At 57.0% G+C, this 21,371-nt stretch overlaps 1 protein-coding gene across 8 annotated transcripts in view; it reads left to right on the top strand.

Moving 5' to 3' along the window:
* The window catches only part of SFXN5 (sideroflexin 5), a 112,894-nt gene extending 96,761 nt beyond the window's left edge, over positions 1-16,133 (top strand). For all 8 annotated transcript variants that reach the window (XM_035728881.1, XM_027622148.2, XM_027622149.2 and 5 more), the window contains one exon: positions 12,949-16,133. In XM_035728881.1, the coding sequence (XP_035584774.1) occupies positions 12,949-13,026 (78 nt within the window). In that variant the 3' untranslated portion in view covers positions 13,027-16,133. The remainder of the gene's footprint in view (positions 1-12,948) is intronic.
* The last annotated feature ends 5,238 nt before the right edge of the window (positions 16,134-21,371 follow it).

Consider the following 21,371-nt stretch of genomic DNA (forward strand, 5'->3'; position numbering starts at 1 on the left):
CGTGAGCAGGCCTGGCCTCACCGAGGCTCCCTGTCAAGGTCCAGGCGCCTCTCTTCCCTCATGCCTGCCTCAAATAGGCATGGAAATTAGTTCTTCCGAGTGTCTAACCAAAGTCCCTGTCATTGAAACCCAAGGCTTTTTTCTAGGCTGGGAAGAATGTCATCATTGCATGAGAAGTGTGTTCTCTGAGAAAGGAGGGTAAGGACGTGGCCTTCAGTGCCCCCTCCCCACCTGCGTCAGCCCCCACCAGGATGCGGGCCGGCCTAGCCCATAGGGGTGTTTTGAGGCCTATCTGTGACCTACGGCACCAAGGCCATGGGCCAGTTGGCTGAGAGGACCTCATTCCCCCGTTCATCCTCCCAGTTGATCCTCTCTAACGAGGTACTGCTCCTGCCTTATGGGGATCCTGTCTCACATCCCAGAAGCCAGTGGGATTTGCCACAATACGTCTGGACTTGCTTGGGCTGACCCATCCTTGCCAAGAGCCACCAAGGTTGTCAACAGGAATAATAGCTGGAACACGAATTAATTAACTAGGGGACTTGGAGATAGAGTTTAGGAACTTGTTTCTAGAATGGCTGGCCTACAGTGATCGGTGTGGAGTTTCCAACGCACTAACCCCAGAGGTTGAGGAAAGAACTGCCATCCTCCCTTCAATCCCCGGGAGAGAGTTTTGTTTGCTCTTTTCAAATTCGTATTTCTGCCTATTAAAAGGGTGCTAATTTTAAAATGAAAATTGCAAATAATAACACTAGCGACCACTTGCTAAGCGTCTCCTGGGCCGGCCAGTGTGCTGGTGACTGTGTGTGCCTTGTTGTATTAAGTCCTCCCCATGCCCTTCACGTCCAAGGTGTCAGTGACTCTTAATGGATGTTACCTAAACCGTTAGATGTCTGCATCTCAGACTCGGGGGAGAGGTTTTGGCTGGAGATGTGGAACCTTTGGTGCATGGGGGGAACTGAAGCCAAGGGAGAGATGAGGTCATTGTGGGAGGAAGGAAAGGCATCAGGAAAAGACAGGAGCAGACAGGGGCAGGGGGAGGACGCTGATGGAGTGCCTTCATGGACCCTGAGGACAAGGGCATTTCAAGGAGGAGGGGCTCTCTACAGAGTGAGCTACCGTAAGGGGGACCAGGAGCTGAGATTAGCAGCCGGGGGTGGGTGTAGTAGGCAAAGCAGTCTAGGAGGCGTATGGTAGTCAAGTTTCTCTGTGTTCAGGGAAGTAAGCTCATGGATGGGAAACCGCTAGAGAACAGCAAAGAAAGTTTCACTCCCTGGGTGTTCCATGAAATGGGGATGGGAGCCTGGAGAGGGGCAGTATGGAGATGAATGCACAGGAAGGGATGCACATAGCTCAGGACAGAAAGGCATGGCCCTGGTCCAGTAAGTAGAGCAGCCCACTTGGTTGGGGAAGGGAAATGGGGGTCCAGAACATGACCGTCCTATGAAATAGGCACCAATATTATTCCCTATTTACAAATGAGGAAACAAATGAGGCATGTTTTGCCCAAGGTCCAAAGTTGGTAATGATGGAGTCGGCTCTATAATCATAGAAGGATTTTATACCTCTCCCCAGCCCACTTCCACCTCACTATAAAATGAGAAGGCCTGGGTCTGAGCCCCAGATGGCTCCCTGCTGATGTATCCATAGGAACATTCCAGCACCTTCAGCCAGCCCTCCTGCCCTTCAGGGAGACCATTGTTCACAGGGACCTTCTGGAGTAGGTGTCTGTGCCTTTAATCTATAACCCAGAGCTGGGGGTGGGGGAGGTGTTGTCTAGTGGGCCAGCAGGTGGGGCAGGGAAGCTCCTTAGGATGTTGGGTGTGAGAACAGGGGCGTATGGGCTGGCCTTCTTCCAGACCCCAGGCCCGTCACCATGCAGGGAGCGTCGGGTCTGCCCTAGCAGACCCTGTGTGACCTGCAGGTTAAGGCTGTGGGGGCATTGGCCAAGGCCGGCTCAGTCAGGCTGGGCCCAGGCACGGACCCATCCACAACTAGATTCTGTTCCCCACCCCAGGGATGCTGGGTTGCTTTCCCCTTCTTGTAACTGGGAGGGCCATGTCACAGCCCCTGGTCTCAGAGAGCCTCCGTTCTGAGGGGATGGACAGAAACCCAATGAACAAGAAATGTCAGGTGCTGGTGTAGTAACATGAAAATAAAGTGGAGGGCTGTGCTGGGGTTTGCCCAGGGGTGATTCATGGATTGTGGAGGCCTCCGTGGCATGTGGGACCTGATTTGTAGTGGCCTTTCTGGCCATGCTCTCTCTGGAGATTGGGGCCCTGGGTTCCAGCAAATGTGGTCATCTCTGTCCTCCCCCAGATACACACGGACACACACACACACGCACACACACACACACACACACACACACACACACACACACTGCGCTCCAGGTCCCTAGAGGGAGATGTCCAGGGTCCAGTCTTCATGCTCACAGGCTTGGCTGCCACGGGAGGCTGGACCAGGGGATGGCGAATGTCCCTCCAACTCTTGACAGCAGCGTTCCCCACCTGGGAGCGCTTCCAGTCCCGTCTAATGAACCTCATGTCTCCTTGGAGCAAGAAGCAGCACCTTGGCCAAGTCCTCTGCCCGTGTCCCTCCCTGCTTCTGTCTGTCTTTGTGCCTCTTTCTCCCTTCCTTGATTCCTCTCGGGCTCCCCCTCTGTTTTCCCCACTATCCCCCCGGGAGCTCTGGGGCTGGGGAACAGGGCTGCACATACAAGCCGGAGCCATTGTTTGACAATCTGTTTTTGTCTTCATCTTGTTGGCAGGCGGCAGGAGAGGAGCGAAAGGTTAATGAGGCACTGTGCAGCGGGATTACTGCGCGAACGGGCGGCGGCGGGCGGGCGGGCGAGCCAGCCGCGGTAACAGGGAACTAATTAGGAGCAGTTTAACAGGAGGAAAAAGTGAAATCTCCTCTTCACCAACTGTCAATAATTAGCTGATTTGGTGAGGTTGAAATGTGTCCACAGGAGAAGGTGGGGCTTTTCTGTGGATGAGGGAGGCGTGGGTGAGGGGAGAGAGAGAGGGGGCCACTGAGGGCTCTGCCCTGTCCGAAGGTGGGATTGGGGCTGGGGTCACCCCTCATTCCCCAGGCCCACCCTCCTCCCCTCTGGCTGGCATCCCTCAGCCTCAGCTATCCATATGACCTTGGTCTTAACCTCAGAGACCTCAGTTTCCCCCGCCTTAAGGTGGTAGAACTATGTTTCTTCCTGGCTCTGCCCGTTAGGATTCTAGAAGTGAAACCGCAAGACCAGGGCCGAGTTCTAGAGTTGGAAGGGCTGACAGCAGGCTGTGTGATCTTAAGTCAGATGCTGACCTTCAGGTGTCTTGTCTGCAGCAGGGGTATGCCCTCTGAGAGCCACCTCCTGGGGCCTGGCATGACTCTAGAATGCTGCCAAACCGTTAATGGGCAGAGCCTCACCTTCCTGGGGACATGCCTGGTAGCCCCTGGACCCTCCCTCTGCTCTTCTGGCCTCCCAGCAGCAATAGGGACTGGAATGGGGGCACAGGAAAGAGGGGCTCTGTGCTCTGGCTGGCTGCAGGTAGAGGAGAGAGCTCTGGGCTGCTTCTATAGGGCTAGGGGCTGTCTAAGTGTATGTGTCCCTCCTCTCTGCACTGGCTTTGCAGGTGCCAAGTGGGAGGCAAGGAGTCAGGTTCACTGGTAGCTAGGGCTGTATCCTGTCGGGCCTGTTTGCTCTGTTGGTCTGCCCTGCAGCTGTTGGTTTGTTGGCCTTCCCTGACAACTCAGCTGGGGACCCCCTCCCTCACCCTCCCTCTGCCCCTCCAGCTTCTGCCAAATACCTTGACTGGAAGAAAAGACATCATCAGAGGCCCCCAGGGCTTCCTGCTCAGAGCCTCCGGTGTCAACCCTGCCAACCCCACCCCACATCCCAGCCTAGCATCTCCTCACCTCAGCCTTACAGAGTCCAGGGCACTAGAAGGCATGATTGGAAGAAGACCAAGGCCCTCATCACGTCCTCACACCTACCCACAAGCCACATTTCACCCTGGCCCCAGAGGGTGGCTCTTAGAGGCTGCATCCATGCTGTAGATGAGGTACCTGAGGGTCAAGTTCAGCCACCCCCTTCTCATTCCCTACCCCCTACCCATCCTTGGTCCCCCTTCCAGCTTTAAGAGTTAAGAAACAAAGAGGCATGTCCTCCCTCTATGGGAAAAGAATATGGGTAACCTCAGTGGGCACCAGAACCTCTTCCATCTCACTCCCCATCACCAGCTCTGAGGAAAATGGTAGCTTTGATGAGCCAGCTTGGCTGGAAGCTGTGAGAGGCTCTCTTTCTCTGAGAAGGCATTTGAACTCCCAACCAAGAATGGGGAAGAGTTGGGAATGAGCTCAGTTCTACATTCAAGCTGTTCTAGAAATGACTCCTCCTCCAGGAAGTCCTCTCTGATTAGTCCCACTAGGATCTGTCTCACCTCACACATGTAGACTCTGGTGATGTGTGTTTCCTATGTCCCATCTACCTCCTCGGGTCAATAGTCCTTTCTCCCTCCCTCAGTGCATAGGTGTCCCTAAGGCTGAGAATTAGCACTCTTATCAACACCTAGTCCAGAGCATGTTGGTTGTATTTGTTGGTTCCCGCTTCTCCTGCTTTTCCAGTCCTGATGTGAGGCCAGAGGCAAAGTCTAGAGGGCATTGTGTCCCTCCTGAGTCCACAGATGTTCACCTTCTCCCAGAGCAGGGGCCTCTTCCCCTCTAATCTCAAATCCATCTCCCACTTTGCTTGGAGATGTTTGTTTGGGGTTTTTCTCATTTACTGGTTTAATCAGTCTCTACTGAACTCCAAAGCGGGCTATTTTTGCCGTCAGAAATCTGCCGCCTCCCCGCCCGCTGCTTTCTTGGAGTTTGCCCACAGGACCCCCCAGGAGGGATGGATGGGAATGGCAGAGCCACTCAGAGCCCAGGAACACCAACGCCACCTGTCATGTTGCCTGTTCCCCACACCCCCGGCCCAAACCTGCGCGTGCACACAGGCCCACACATGAACATGCACACACATGCCCTAGTGACAGGCCTCAGCGGGGCCACCTCTCAGCCTGTCCCTCCTGGTTCTTTTCAGGACCTTCTTGAAAGCCTCGCTGAATTCAGGACAGGGAGGGAGGAGGCTTGGTTTTGCAAAGCTCCTGCTGAGAGGATTAAAAGCATCAGTATGTGCGAAGCAGCATAGGACAGGCCTGGCCCACAAGCAAGGGCTCAGCCTTGTGAACCCTGAGGAGATGCCGGTGAGCAAGACCGGACCTGGGCCCTAAGATAGCCATGGGAGTCCGGCCTTCCTTATGCAGCATCACACAGGTTTTCCAAGCTTCCACGGGGCCCTCTCACCGGTTTCTTGATATTATCCTCATCTCAGGCCCCAGAAGTAGAAAATCTTCCCACCGCACATACAGGGAAACTGAGGCCTCGAAGCCCAAAAGATGGAGGACAGAGAATGATTCTGAGATTGGTCCACCAGGGGGCACCCAGGAGCAGTACAAAGCTCCAAAATGGGGAGGGGGTCTGAGCCTTCCCTGGGTGCACATTGCACAGGGGAGGTGGAAGAGTGTAAGACGGGATTCCTGCACTTGGGGAGCTTTGGTTCAATTTGATTAGACTTTTATCAAGGACCTACCGGCTTGAAATGGGGTGAGGTGGGGGACTGCTGTATTAACAGACGGTTAGTGAACGAATTGCCTGGGACTCGGGATGTGAAGGAGATGGAAATCAGTGCCGGGGCACCAGAGGCGGTAGCAGTGGATTTGGTCTGAGAAGGTCAGGGGGGACTTCCTGGAGGAGGCAGCCTTAGAGATTAGGCTATCGGTGGACTCAGGCCTCAAAGGCTAAACATACAATGTACTGGAAATGGAGAGCCGCCAGTAGGTGAGGAACCTGGAGAAGGTCCCAGAAGGCCTTAGGGGTCCAGCCAAGGAATCTGACATTCATCGGGAAGGCAGTGGGAGCCCAGAGCCGGCATCAGAGGCCTGACCCAGGGGGACCGGGCTCAGGCCTCAGCTGCTCCCCAGCCCTGTCCTAACACCCCTGCCCTCCAGGACCCTTGGGACGGCTTCCCCAAAGATGGGGCCTGGACTTACGTGTCTGAGCAGGACCTGAGGCCAGCTCAGCCCCAGAGAGAGAGGGTGGGGAGTGCTGCCCAGCAGGTTCCAGGCCTGAAAGGGGCCTCAGGCCCACAGGGTCTGTCAGGTGCCGGCCTGGGCCTTGGACCCCATGTCAATGTCACCACCACCTGCAGATGCTCAGAAGTGCAGAACCCTGGCCAGGAGCAGGAGGCTGCTTTGAGCCATGTCACAGGGTCACACTGAACAGCCCCCCCCCTCCCCCCCCCCCAGCCCAATGCCTTTGAAAAGGAGGCAGAAAAGCCACCAGAAGAAAGGCAAAGAGGAGGAAGTTCTTTGTAGTAGGTAAAAGCCCCTGAGATTGGGGCACAGGCCAGGGATCCAGTTTCCTGTTTATGTCTCGGCACCTTAGCTCCAGGTTCAAATATGTAAACTATCCACTGGCCGCTGGCTGCAGGTGTGTGTGCTCCCAGGCTGGGGGGCAGAGGAGGCCCCACAGGCATTCCTGACTCTGGCCCCCCACCCTAATGAGCCCGCGAGGAGGCTAGCCCGGGGTTAACCCTTCCCGCACCACCAAGGAAGGCCTTGCTGTAGGGGACTCTGGGGCCAGCTGGGCCTTGGGGCGCTCGGGGGAGGCTGCGGTTACTGGACATGGTGCTTTGTGTTTTCTGCCACTGACTTTATTTATTTATTTCTTTAAATTAGGTTGTCTTTTTACTAGGATTGCAAATAGCTTCTATGTTCTTTTTTTTTTTTTTAAGATTTTATTTATTTATTTGACGGAGAGAGAGAAAGAACAAGTAGGCAGAGAGGCAGGCAGAGGGAGAGGGAGAAGCAGGCTCCCTGCTGAGCAGGGAGCCCGATGCGGCACTCGATCCCGGGACTCCAGGATCATGACCTGAGCCGAAGGCAGCTGCTTAACCAACTGAGAAGCAACCAAAAGTTGGGGTTTGTCTGCTGTGAGGGGCAGCAGTGTCTGGCTGAGTGTGGAGGACGGGGTTGGGGCTTGGATGTGGGGGGGGGCAGGAAATGTTAGCTGGGCGACACTGCTTTTCTCATGGTGGCGGGGGGGACACATGTCCCCAGCAGGCCCACAGCTTCCTCACTGGGCCCGGTAGCCCCCACTCTCTGGGGCTCTGGCTCCCCATCCCCTGCTGACCGACTGTCAGGTGCCTGGGGAGGTGTCTGCCAGGTGAATGGAGGGACCTATGGGTTCCCGCCTACCCACCGCTGCCCACCCGGCGCTGGGTCACCCCTTGCGCCTGTGGCCACTCCTTGCCCAGCCCCCTCTCTCCTCATCACTCTCTCCCTAGAGGAGGCCCGTCAGAGCTTGTCTGCAGTCAGAACCAAGCCCCTGCCCTCAGCCCACTACCTGGGGGCCTCTAGCCTTTACTGGGCTGCTACTGGTGCCCCCCCATCCCCGCTTGCTGCACCCACTCCCCTTACTGGGTCTTGGCACCTCCCTCACTCCACAAGCCACCCATGAGCTTCTGTGACCACCATGCCATGTGTTCTGCGGCCTCCATGGCACATAAAGCCAGCTTTTGCTGCTTATCCGTCAGCCCCCGTAGCAGCAGGGGTGCCCCAGGACAACAGCACAGCCGTCTGTCTCTGTCCCTGGTTGAGGCAGCAGCAGGGTGTTCTGGTGCCCTTACCCAGTAGCTGAATCACATCCATTTATCAGCAGAGCCCAGATGTGATTTCTGTGGGGGAGACCCAGCACCCCCACACCTCAGAGGGGTGATCTTCAAGCAGCCTGGGGTCCTCCCCCAATGGTCCCGACACCCATGAGAGCCGCCATTGCCCAAGCCCCAGCCAAGGCTAGAGGAGTCTAAATGAACAGCCAGTTGTTGGCCCAGGATGGAGGCCAGGGTCTGTGCCTAGGGCCGGCGCTGAGTTGGGGGTAAGAAATCTGGACTCCGGAGGTCACCAAATCCCGTTGCGAAGGCTGAAGCCTTTCAGCCCTCATTGGGACCACTCAGAAAACTGTTGGCCTGGCATCCATGTTGCCTGATGCTGTGGCACCCTGTGTCACTGCTCCTGCTTCCTGGGCTGGTCCCTCAAGGCCACCATCATGGGTTTGTTCCCTTCACCCACCCCTCAAATGTGCCTGTTCTCCAGGCCTGGCGCCCTCCCTTTCCATCTGCTCTCCTGGGCAAGCTCCCCCACTCTGGGGGCTCCGGCTGTGCTTACACATCCCAGGCTCCCTCTCCCACCCAGACCCCTGCCCAGAGCTCCAGAACCCACGCCCTGTCTGCCTCCCAGGCCTCTGCACCCCGGGGTCTCAACATGGCCCAGCCTGAGCCGCCCCCTCCCGCATTCCCTGCCTCAGAACAGCGTCACCAGCCACCCCAGCTCCTGAGCTAGAATTAGGAGTCATCCAACGCACAGTCATCCTCGACACCTCCCTCTCACCCCCACATGGGATTGGTCATCAGCTCCTATGGATTTCTCTCCAGAGAGGATCTCAGTGCCACCGTCCCCACAGCCCCCCGGGCAGCATCATAGGGCAGGACCTGGCACCTCTCATTCCCACAGCTGCCCCCCCACTTACCCTCCAGTCCATCCTCCACATCCACTGCCACCGGAGAAACATTTCTAAAGCAGAGTCTGGATCATGGCCCGCCCCTGCTCCGAATCCTCCCATGGCTCCCCATGGCCCCCACTGACACATTCGTGTGGCCTACAGGGGCCTGCCTGTCCTAACCCCACCTCCATTTCCTGCCACGTTCCCCACATGCGCCAAACAATGCTGGCCAGCCGATGCTTCTCCCTTCATCCACCCAGCTTTTCCTGCCCTCTCGAATCAAAATCCTCCATTTTCTTCCTGGCCTACCTCCTCTGAGAAGTCTTTCTTCCCTGTTCCTTCATCAATACATGGTAACCCCCACCCCCTCCCCAGTTTCCATGGCACCTCGTCTCTCTGGGATCCATGTGCTTTCATGTGTGACTCCTCCCCTAGACTCTGAGCTTCTCAAGGGCGTGGAGGAGATCCCCTGTCCATCTCTGTGTGCCCAGCCCTGGTGGATGGCGTTGGCAGCCATAAACATCTGACTTGAGGGCTGATTAAATTGAAACGAGAGAAAAAGCCTTGAATGCCACTCTGTCCCCAAGCCTCTGCTTCTGAGTACCTCAGCCACCTTCCCCTCCCCAGAGCTTCTCCTCTGCCAGAATCTCCCCCCTGCCTCCCTCCTACCTGCTGCCCTCAGCACCACGGGGAGCCTGGAGGGGGGGGCGGGGGCTGGGTCTGTGACAGCGCCCCGCTGGGAGGATGAGACCTCAGTCTGCACCCGGGCCAGCACTCTCCAGGGAGTGGGTCGAGTGGGTCAAGTGGGCCGTGGCCCTGGCCCGTGGTCCTCCACCATGGTGGTGAGCAGCCTCTCCGATTTTAATGCGGGCCTCAGTGCTTCGGTGAAAGCCGGGATGGGAAGTTGCTAATAATGGCACTAAAATAAAATATGCTACATCTGTTATGGGTAGCAGAACAAAATTAGCTGCTCACACCTCTGACATCCAAGATGTCTTAACTTAAAATACTCCTTGGCTTACTTTACATCATTTACTGATTATATTTAAAAGAAATACAATTTTGCAATTACTGTTCTTTCCAGTGTGATATCTGTGCATCATTTTCCTTTTATGTTTATATATTTCTCCTTCATTAGTGCAGTCTGAAGGGTGATTAGGATTCTTCAAACATTTTACAGAGGTTAAACGTTGATTAAGATTTAATTATTACTGTAAATAGCTTGGAATGACATATGGTGCAAAAGCCTGACATATGTGCATTTGAATAAATGAAGTGCTATTTCCCAGGATGCCTCAGTAGCTGTTTAACAGCTTTCCCGAAGGGTTATGTTACACCTCATGGTAAGATTGCTGGGATGTTATATTTTGTTGGTTTTTGCAGCTGAAAGCTAAGAACAGTTTTCCAGTTTTTTAAAAACATTGAATATTTTAAATACCTAAATTGTTTTGCACAAATTTTTGCTAATTTGTCTAACTAGGTTAAACATTTTCAAAAGCATTTAGATTTTTAAGCGTGGGCGCTGTGCATTGTGTCAGTGGCAGCATGGGGACGAGGGGAACTGGTAGGGTGGAGGGGACTCAGAGGCCGGCAGGGGTGGGGAGGGAAGAGGTGGCTGGAGGAGAGGGGGTGGGGAAGAGGCCTGGGCCCTGAGCCTAGCTCTTGGCTCTTTGGCCCTCTCCAGTGGCTAGAGCCTGGGTATCAGGGAACCACGGACTACAGGGGAAGGGTCCCCCTTGCCCCGGAACTCCACCAGGCCCAGCAGCTCCGGTCCACACTGTGCTCCCTCTTGCCTGGCTTCTGACGTGCCAGGCCCCGGGCGTGACTGAGCTCTTTGAAGGCAGGGCTGGTCTATGGCACCTTCTGCCTTACTCTTCGGGGCTGCCCTGCCTTGACATAGAGCACGTACCTGGGAGTAGGTTCAGCTGAACTAAGCCACAAAGGCCCCGCACTTCCTTGACACTACCTAGGGTGGAGATCAGGCCCAGGCCCCCCTCACTGAGGTAGCACCTCCCTTTCCAGCTCCCTCGGGCGGCGGGGGAGGGGCTCAGGCATCCCTACCGGCTTAGTCCCTGGAGCTGCAAACCAACACCTGGGCTGCCATAGAGCCTCCAGGGGAATGCTCTCCTCCGGGCGCCTTCTGCCTCCCTTCTTCCCATTCATTTATTCAACACTTACTGAATACCTCCTGTGTATTGGCCCTAGGCCTCGAGGATGCAGGGATGAACACCATCGATCGCACATCATGTTTGCTGCCTCATGGAGCTTGTTTAAAGTGGAGAGGGGCAGACGAGTGGACAGTCAACCTCAGCAACAAGTGATACAACTGGGATTAAGAAGTGCCAGGAGCTTTGGGGGCCCAGGGAAGTGGCCACACCCAGGCCGGAGGAGGGAAGATGTCTAAAGCTGCCTCCTGGACCTCCTGGACCATAAGCCCCCAGGAAGAACAGGGAGAGTGGGGAGGGGGAGGAGGAGAGGTGGTGACAGAGGGGCTGGCTCAGGCAAAGAGTCAGGCTGGGGAAAGCCCAGTGGATCTGAGGCCCTGAAATAAGTAGGTGCGTGTGGTGTCTTCGGTCCAAGGGGCAGGGTAGAGCTAGGCAGGGGACAGACAGCCCGGGAGTCTAGACTGGGTCCCTGAGGGCAGTGGGGTCATTGATCCACTTTATAGGGAACAGAGGGGTGGCCCAGCTTGTGGTTGGGAAGGTTCACAGTGTCTGAGGTAGGGGTGGACTGGGGCGGCTGGGACTCGAGGGGAAAGGAAGCAAAGAGGAGGCGAGGCAGGCCCAGGGCACCACTGGGTGGTGGTGTGGGGAGCTGGGGTGGGGCAGGGGGAGACGGTGACCTCAGCTGTGATTTAGATTTTAGGGTTGAGTTCAAGTGCCTGTGAGATGTCCATGAGAAGGTCTAGTAGGCAGTCCCTGCAGGCCCATGACTCAGGGCAGAAACATGGCGGGAGCCCCCTCAGATCTGGGAGTCCCCGGGAGGGTTGACTCACCCCCGGGGGGTTGTGCAGGGAAGAGGGCCCAGCCAAGCTGAGCCCCAGCGACCCTGACAAGTGTCCAATGGATGTCACAAAGCCTGGGGGCGGCAGTGAACTTGGAGAGAAGGATTTTTGTGGAGTATGGTGGGAAGAGAAGCCAGATTTGCTGTGGGTTGAAAAGTCAGTGGGAGGTGAGGAGGTGGAAAAGGCCAGTTGAGACAGTGCTTTAGAGAAATGCGGTTGCTGAGGAGGAGAGAGACCAGGCGGTAGCTGGAGCGTGACATGGGGTTAACGGGACGTCTTATCAGATGGGAGGTTCTTGTCAGTGTTGAAATGCTGATGGTCAAGAGTCAGTGGGCTGCAAAGGTGGGGGACGAGGAGGACAGACCGGGAGGGGGCTCCCAGAGTGGGCGTGGGGGGCGGTGGGCCCCAGGAGGTGCTGCCTTCTGAGGGGAGGGGTGGCCGGAGGGCAGGCGTGGAGCCGTGTGGACCGATCGTGGACAGGTAGGGTTTGATGGTGGGATGCTGGGAGGCTCCTTCTGTTGTCTTTGGCTTTTTCTCTGAAGTAGAAGGAAGGCTCTTATGCTCAGGATAAGTGGGGGGCTGAGGGTGGGGTGGCTGAGGAGGGTGGAGATGGTTTAAGGTGGCTGTCTGTGGAGAATGGGAGAAGGAGCCGACTGGGTGAAGTGGTCGGCAGGGAGAAGTTTGCTGGTCACTGTGGGGGTCCAGCTGTGAATGTTGAGTGGTCTCCAACAGGTGGTCAAAGTTCAAGTGGAGAGAAGGTGGATGCCTGTTGGAGTTCCTCCAAAGCTGGGCTTCTGCCATTTGGGGCTGGAAGGACTTTTTGGGCTAGGGATTAGCTGGAGTGATGGCCCCTGGAGTCCGGGTAGGAGGGGGAGGGAGTGAAGACTGAGCTGTCAGGAGTCTGGGGCCTGAGGTCTTCGTGGTCTAAAAACGGATAGGGAGAGTGGGGGGGTGGGTACTGGAAGGCTAGGGGACTGTGGAGTCCAAGAGGGTGGAGTTGGGATTTCCGGAGTGTGGGTGAGGCAGCCTTGGGTGGTGACCAGGCCCAGGCTGTGGTGCGGTGCAGCGGACAAGGCCCTTGGAGATGAGGAAGACACAACTCGGAGGTCAGAGTGTAGGATGCTCACCCACACAGACATGCCGCCAGAGGAAGAGACAAGACCTAGACAGGAAGGGATACTCTGAGCCCCTTGGCAGGAGGGTGGTAAAGAAGGATGTGTCCATAGGTGGCGGAGAGGGAGAACTGTGGGCACTAGGGTGCTCCTAATGCTATTCCCAGCTTCCACGCTCACCCCTTCCCTCCTGCCCCCCACAACCTGTCTTCTCTGTTCTTGCTCTCTCCGCAGATTGAGACATCCCAGTTAGAGCCTGAGATTGCCCAGGCCACAAGTAGTCGGACAGTGGTGTACAACAAGGGGCTGTGAGTGGTGGCCCGCCGGCCTGGGGCTGGAGCTTGATCCAGGCCGGGCAGTTGGGGGAGGGGACGGAGTCTCTGGGGCTGCACCTGCGGGGAGGGGCAAGCTAACCCCACCGGTCCTGAGCCACCCCCCCCCCCCCCCCCCCCCCCGCAGAGGAAGGGAGACTAATCTATTCACATGTTAACATACGGGAGAGGAATTCTGACACATTTCCTATAAAAAATAATCAAGTGCATTTCTGGGCCTTAGGTGGGGTTGTCAGAACTCTACTCAGCACAATTATGTGTGAAGCTGAATATTTGTACAGTGCCCACAGGGTAGAATTAGGATCCTTTTATACTTTGGTTTTCTTTTTTCTTTTTCTTTTTTATCAGAATCAAGTCTGAGCCTTGGTTGCCGCTGCCCAGATGCAGCAGCTGCCGGCGGTGGCCATACGAGTGGGCCTGGGGGCTGGTGGGTTTGGCAGCGGGCCTGATAGATTCAGGATATTCTGGTGGCCAGGCCCAGTGGCTCCCCAGGCTGGGCTGGGCTGGGCTGGGGCGGGGGCGGGGGCTGGGGGGGCAGTCTACATCTCACAGGATGAACCAGCAGCTATGACCAAGGTTCTCAGGAGGGGGCCCAGGGAGTCAGGAGCACTGGCAGCCTCTGAAGGATTTTGTGGGCAGTTGGCTCTGAGCGTGGCTGGCCCTCATCCACGCACAAGCTGCAGAACCAATCCCTCTGCATGAAGCCCAGTGCCTGGGGCTGGGGTCACCCTTCATGGAACCCTGCTGATCCATTCGAGGCCCCTGAAATGACCCCAGCTCCAGGCAAGAAGCCCCAAGAAGGAATGATGTTTGGTTGGAATTGTGGGCCTGCACTTCTGACCTCTACAGGAAGATCCTCCTTGTAGTTACCAGGCTGGAAGTTGGGCCAAGGGTGGGGCTGGAGCTGGAGCAGGGCTGACTGCCATCTGGGGGGCGCCTCTCCAGGCCCCCTGGGGCTGTCTGCCCCATACTACCGCTTCCCGAGTGGGAGGGTCTTCTGCCTGAGGGCGGAGGCCAGGTTTCCAGGCACCTGACTCTGAGAGTCAGCCTCGAGCCAGAAACTGCAGGCCCTGGCTGTAGTACAAAGGGGCTGTGTGACCTTGGAGAAGTCCACTCCCCTCTCTGAGCCTCTACTCCCTGTCCGGAACCAGAGGACTGGAGCAAGGGGTTCCCACAGGCTCTTCCAGCAGGACCTCGTCTTCGCCTGTCCTGCTCGGATGCTGGCCAGCCCAGGCACATCCCCCAGTGTGGACACTGGACTGGGAAAGGGGCAGGCCCCTCTGGGAACAGCCAGCAGTTGGCCTCAGAACCTGGACCTTGCCTTTCTGTATGTGAGCCCACATCCCGGGAACACTTGACCTTTGCCAGACACTTTGCAGTTCTGAAGGAGGAGATAGCGTGGGTGGCTGTGCCTACGTGGGGCCCCACACCCACATGCCACCTCTTACCGTGCACTGGCCTCCGGGGCCACGTGCTGCTGGCTCCTGTCTTCTCCCACCTGTGGGCTGGGAAGAGGAGAGGTCGGCAGGGGCTCTGCAGAGGGAGGGGGAACGGGGCAAACAAAGAGGAAGCGTGGGCCTCATTGGACCCCTCTCCTGGCCCCAACTGGACTGGAGCCCTCAACATTGCAGCCTCAGGGCCTCCCTTCCCCTGGTGACTCCACCTGGGGAGACACGCCAGCTGGGAGACACGTGGCTGGTGGTGACACAGGTGCAGGAGAAGGCTAGTGCAGGGCAGCGAGGGTGTGGCCACGGGCGGCTTTCACCATCCTCAGTGCAGGGGTGCTTGTGGTAACGTGGGTCTTCCACAGGCATGGACACCAGGCGCCCCCTCAGAAGCCCCTGCTGCCCTCACTTGCCAGCCAGGCCCTGCTATTTCTGCAGGATGCTGCCCTGAGGGACCCCCTCCCAGTGCCCTCAGGAGCGGCACCCCCTGCCCCTGACCAATCAGGAAAGGGTGAAAGCAGAGCAAGTAGGGAGAACAAAACAGTGGAGGGAAAGGTTGCCACAGTGTGAGAGGGTCAAGTATTTTTGAGCTAATCCTGCCATAATATGACTGTGCCAATGACAGGCTGGGCACGTCTGGGTCCCCTTTTGAAAAGCTCTCTTCTAGCTCACCCTGCCCCACCTCTCTATGGGTCTTTTTCTTGTCTTCTTCTTTCACTTTACCTTGAGACCAAAACTGCACACCCCAGCCCCACTCCCACCCCCTCTGGAGGCCTGGAAGAGATGGGGTCTCTCCGACTCCGTCTCTGTGCTGGCTGCCCTCGCCCAGCCCCACCCCAGCCCCGGCCCTGCGGCCTTGGCATCTCATAACCGACTTACTTTGTCTCCTGGATGATTTCTGGTCATGCCCCCAAATGCAATTCCAGGTGAGCTAGGGGGACTCCTCTTTGGGGAGGGGATTGGCAAAGGATCTGTATAGCTCAGGGTGATGGTGGGGGTCCAGTGGGCCATGCTGCTAAGATAAGCCCTGGCTTGGCTGTGGAAAACACCACGAGGGAAAACTTTCTGCCAACATCCATCCCCCACTCAGCCGAGGCCAGAGGAAGGGACATGGCGGACAGACTGGCTCATGACTGGGGAGGAGGCTGAGCCGGGCCCCACAGTTAGGGGGTAGCTGGCCCAGCTGTGTCAGAACACAGGGCACCCCTGCCACCCCGGTTCTCTAGGCCTGGTGTACTGGTCCACCTTCTCCTGGTCACTTCAGACATTCCCTCAGACTCGGGGACACCCTTCTCCCATTTCCAGAGAACAATCCGATGGTGCGGGGACCAGAAGCCCAAGGTGTCTAGACGGCGGCTGGGGCAAGGTGCCTGACAGCCCCTTTCTACTTCCTGATTGTGAGCTGGCTTGTTTTCCATCCTGAGCCCCTGGCCTGGGAGCAGGGTGGGGGGTCCCTGAGAGAAGAAAGACCAGAGGCAAGGTGGTTTTCCAGCCCCGGGCTGGGTGTGAGTGAGGCACCAGCACACGTGCCTTAGCCACACCAAGGAGACTTTGCAGTGTCTTTTTAACCTTCTCAGAAAATTTCTCAGTCTCTGATTTATGTAATACTAATGAGCTGTGGGCAATAAATGATGGATTTAAAGCCTCGGGGCTTGGCTTTGTGGATTGTGGGTGGGAGCGAGAGGGGTACGGAAGCACAGTGAGGACAAGCCAGGGCTGCCTGAGGGTTTTGTGGGAAGGCCCCCGAGGAAGGGGCAGACCGGGGCTCCGGGAGGAGTCAGGCTCACCGGGAGGCCCAGAAGGAAAGGGAGAGGAAAGGATGGAAGAGCATGTGAGGGCAGGAAGCGGGACAGAGGGGTGGGCTGAACTCTGCAGAAGGCCCCTCCCCTTTACTAAGGGCCCCACTGCAAGGAACTTGAGCAGACAGGGATTTGGGTAGATCCTCGTACTGTTGATCTCCAGGGGACTGGGAGGGGGAGTGCAGGGGGAAGGGTAGTTCTGGACTGCCTGGGAGCCCAGAGAGGCTTCATAGGGAGGCAAGGTTTGAGCCAAGTGGAAAGGTTGCCATGTCTGCAGCGGTGCATGGTACTAGCCCCAGGAACTCTGCCCCTTCCTAGCTGCTCCACAGTCCCTCGGCCAGGCCTCAGCCACCTTCTGACAATGCTGGCTCTTCTTCCTCTAGGCAGCCCCCAGAATTCCTGAGGGAGTGAGGCCTAAACTCTTCTCCCGGACCTCCAAGCCTCTTCCACCCCTGCAGGGAGCAGCTGATGGCCTCCCATTGCCAGGGAGACCACGTAGTAGAGGTGAGGTCTATGGTTGGGGTCAGGCCAACCCGGGTTCCAGTCCCAGCTTGGCCCCAGCATGACTCTGTGACTTCCAGCCAGTCATTTCCTTTATGCACCCCTTAATTCCCTCAGATGTTTAAGGAGCACCTTCTCTAGCAGGGCCATGGTGTCTTTAGCTATAAAATGTCAAGAGCAGCATCACTTGCTGGGCTGGTGTGAGGACTGGAGAGACCAGGTGAGGAGCACACAGACTCTTCTCATGCCTCCCATGTGTCAGGAGGGCTGCTGCCTCCCCTTACCTGGGCACTGGGCCTCCCTAGGAGAGTGGGGGGAGGAAAAAGGATGGGGGTGGGGTATGTTCTCAAGCAATACTTCTAGGTCATGGGGCTTCTGGTCTCGGGGGAATTTCTTTGTGGAAGAGCCCCACTGGCCACAGCCCCCATCCGGGCGGAAATCTTTGACTCTCAGGACAGACACAAATCCCTCCTAGGAGCTGTTTGTTGTTTTTAGCTGGTTTGGGGGCTCAGCTCCTGCCCAGCCCGGAGATCATTAACACTCCAGGAATGTGGCTTCCCCTGGCCCCAGCCCCACCCACTGGCCCCTAAGGCCTCCCTCCTCCCACTCAGGCCATGGTTAGAAGGAGGGTCAGAATGCTAGGGGATGAAGACAGTGATGAGTGACCCTTTCTCAAGGCCCGGGGTCATTTTCAGAATGGAGCTCCCTCAGCCTCCGAGAGCTGCTGCCGCTCCTGCCATCTCACCCACAAGCCCTGCTGCTGATTAGCCCCTTAAACAGCAAGGTCTCAGCCACTCCCAAAAGGCCTAACCCCCATGTGCCCTTGCTTCCCTGCAGTACCAGGTGTCTCTCAGGGCAGTGGCTGAAAAATGTTCATTCACTTCTCACGCCCCACTCCAAGGTAGCTGTTGGCAACCTTGTCTAAGCTCAGAGCCTGGCTCCTTCCTGACAAGGACATCTTCTCAGAGTCTGGGGCCCCACCTCACCCCAGTTCCCTGGGCCTTGTGGGAGGGTAAAGAGAAGGAAAGAGAAAGAGAAGGTAGACAAATGGGTGACAGAGGCACCAGGTGCCCCCCCTCAAGGACCCCATACACATCCAATGAGGAAGTGAGGGAAGGAGGCTGCTATCAGTCCCTGGCCACCTGCGCTGGTTCCCCTCCTCTCCACAGGTAAGAGTGGCAGAGGGAGGGACAGCACACCAGGGCCCTCACTCAGTCCAGGGGTGAACTGCAAGAAGCTCAGTGTTAGGGAATAGGGGGCAAGACGAGACACCGGAGATGGAAGTGGCTCAGCTGGCAGCCACCGGAAGCTTTAAGTAGGGAAGTGGATTCATCTGGCAACAGAGTAGAGTGTATGGTGGACACAGGCAAGACTGCTGGGGAGACCAGGAGAGAGTCAAGTTGGGGGAAGACGGCGCCTAGACCAGGTGGTGGAATGGGGATGGAGAGAACGAAGAGATCGGGACTGCTCAGCTCCTGGTGATTGATGGTGGAGAGGTGGCAAAGGGAGGTCAAGAGATGGCCCCCGGTTCCTGGCTTGGGCAGCTGAGGACAGAGATGGTGGTGCCATCTCTCAGGGCTAAGGGACAGAAAAGGAAGAACAAATCTACAGAGAAGGTAATGCATTCTGTTTTACAGGTTATTAGAGGTTCCTGTGAGAGACCCAAGTCATGATGTCAGGGGACGATTGGGTGTGCTTGTCGGGAGCTCAGGAGGCGGGTGGGAACTAGATACGGAGCTTGGCGTGTTATCCATTTATTGAGAGCACCTGGCGCTAAAGGACCGGCAGCCACCACCCAGGGGGAGTCTGTGGGGTGAGAAGAGGGAGACCTGGGATGGAACCTCGAGGAGCCCCCATCTCTGAGGCCTGGCCAGAGACAGGAGGCTGCTAAGAAGCTCCGCCACAAGAAGGGTGTTATGGGCTGAACTGTGTCCCCCTAAATTCAAATGTTGAAGTCCCAACCCCCAGGACCTCAGAATGCAACTGTATTCGGAGGTAGGGTCTTTAAAGAGGTCATTAAGGTAAAACAAGCTCATGAGGGCAGGTCTTCATCCAGTATGACTGGTCACCGTATAAGAAGTGGAAATTTGGACACAGACATCCATAGAGGGGAAACACCATGTGAACATGAAGACAGCCACCTTCAAGCCACGAAGAGAAGCTTCAGGAGAGATCAGCCCTGCTGGCACTTTGAGCTCGGACATCTAGCCTCCGGAACTGTGAGAAAATAAATCCCTGTCACTTAAGCTGCCCCGTCTGTGGTGTTTGTCCTGACGGCCCCAGCACTTTAATGCCAGGGGTAAGAGGAAGATGAGGAGAACGGGGTAGACAAGAGACGAGGATGCTTCCGGTAGGGGAGGTTGTCCACATACTGAACAGGTGCTGGGAGGTGAGGAAGATGGGACACACAGCATGTCCCCTGGAAGGACCTGGAGAGAATAGTCTCAGTGGAGTGTGGTCAGGCAAAAGCCAGATCTCCATGGGCTGGGAAGTTAGTAGGACTCTGACTGGCCGCCCGTGTACCTTAACTTGTAAAACAAAGAGTTTCCAAGACATTGGGTTGTGAGCTGGGCGTTGGGACATGACAATGGCTGCAGCACCATGTGGGGCTAAGGGAAGGCGTCAGAAGGAACACTCGGGCATGTGGACAGTAACGGGTGAGAGGGAGGAGCCTGAGGAGGCAGGAAAGAGAAGTGAGGTCCCCAGAGAGGAGAGGGGCGGGCCAGAAGGAGAGGAGGGTCTCGGGGTAACAGGACGGAGGTGGTGTGGGTTTGAGGGTGGGAGGTTGGGGGGGGTGAGAGGCTAGCTTGCCTGGGGCCCCCAGATCCATTCTGCACCATTCTCTACCCGCTCTCTGTCCCGGGAGGCTGACTCGTATGGACTTGCCGTCTGGCTCCTGGGATTGGGAGTCTCCAGTGAAGGATTTGAGGAGAGTGACACTGGCCGATTCATTCCCCTGGCCTCCCCTGCCTCCTTGGGCCCCCTGCTACTGAAGGCCACAGCTCCTATCTGGGGCCATCTCCATCCATCTGTCCTCTCAGGTTCTGGTAACTGCTCCTGCCCCTGCCTCTTCAGGCCCCAGGGCTGTGGGCCACTGTTGTTAGCTTGGGGCACTACAACAGCTCTTCTTGGGGTCCCAAAATTTGTGAATTGCTCCTTTATCCAACCCTCCTCAGACTGCCCCATTTGAAGAGACTATCTCTTTCTTCCCGTCCCCCGGTTGATATGAAGGTGTTCTCTTCCAGAGCTTCTCATTTCCCTCTGGAGATGGAAATAAGGTCTTCTGTTGCGGGTAAGCAGGGAAAGCGGTTTGGGGAGAAGGGTGACTGTTTGAGACATCCCCTGTGGAGAACAGGAGTGGATTTATCAACCTAAACTGAGGCTGGGACCTTGGACTTCAAGGGGTGCCATCCAGCACGCTTGTCTGATGTCCTCACAGACTCAGCTGCAAGGGCAGATGAGGAAACAGGTTCGAGCAAGTTTGTGATTTTGCCGGGCAGGTGCAACCAAGGAGCAGTGGGACCAGGGGATGTGGGAGAGAGAACAGAGGGGCCTGTGGCCAGGAGCAGCCTGTGAGGAGGTCAAAGCGCGGATGTAGCAGGAAATTGAGCGAGTGAGCGGGAAGAACGTGTGGTCTGTTAGGAAAAGACATCTGAATGTGCGATTTGGAAGAAGGCGTGATTCCGGGCTCTCGTTAAGCCCTGGGGGTGAGAGTGGTGAGGAGGGGAGTGGGGAATGGGGGCCTGGGGCGCTGGGTGGGTTGTTCATGGAGACCCCCGGGTCTTGGGGAGACAGGAAGACCCTAAGCTGGTGGCCACAGCCTGACAAATGAGGGGGTATGACGGGGACAGGCGGCACACCCCGCCCACGTGCCCCGCCGCACGCCCACACACACCCACACAGTCACAGTCGCGCGCACACGCCCACAGCCCTCCCAGACACTCCCAGACACCCTCACATGCACTCACCCTCACACACACCCCAGACAGCAGATGGGGCGCTCGGGTAATTGGTTAAACCTGTTCCCGATGTCTGGCTCCGCATTGGCAGCGCCTGTCTGACAGGAAAGCTGGCTGGGCCTGCACCACTCAGCCTGCTGGCCTCCCTGCCCCTCCCCCTGCATGGCTGCCCGGGAGCAGGGGCTCCAGCAGAGGCCTGCCGGCCCCCACCTGGCTCCCTCCTGGGCGGAACCCAGTTCACTAGGCACGGGTTCCGTGAAGCCCCATGGGAAGCAGTCACAGCACCCCTGAGGAGGAGTTGGTGAAAACCAAGTGCAGAGATGCTAAGATCACAAGCCATGCAGCTACAGAGTTGTGGGGACTAATCTCGGGAAGTTCCATGGACGAGAGGAGCGTGAAGATCATTCCCTGAAGCTGAGGCACATGGCTTGGGCCACGGGAGTTAAGAACAGCTGCCCCGTACTGTGTTCCCTCCACTTAAGCCACATGCAGCGTGGGGTTGTCTCTTGTCATCAGTACCGCAGCCGTCTGACTCTGCAGGGCCTGGGAGGCCAGCCCAGCTGGGGGGGCGGGGGGGGGGGACATGACATCGCCAGGCTCATTTGGGGAACGCCTGGCCAA

Source organism: Zalophus californianus, chromosome 8 (assembly GCF_009762305.2).
Source record: "Zalophus californianus isolate mZalCal1 chromosome 8, mZalCal1.pri.v2, whole genome shotgun sequence".
In the NCBI taxonomy this organism is placed as follows: domain Eukaryota; kingdom Metazoa; phylum Chordata; class Mammalia; order Carnivora; family Otariidae; genus Zalophus; species Zalophus californianus.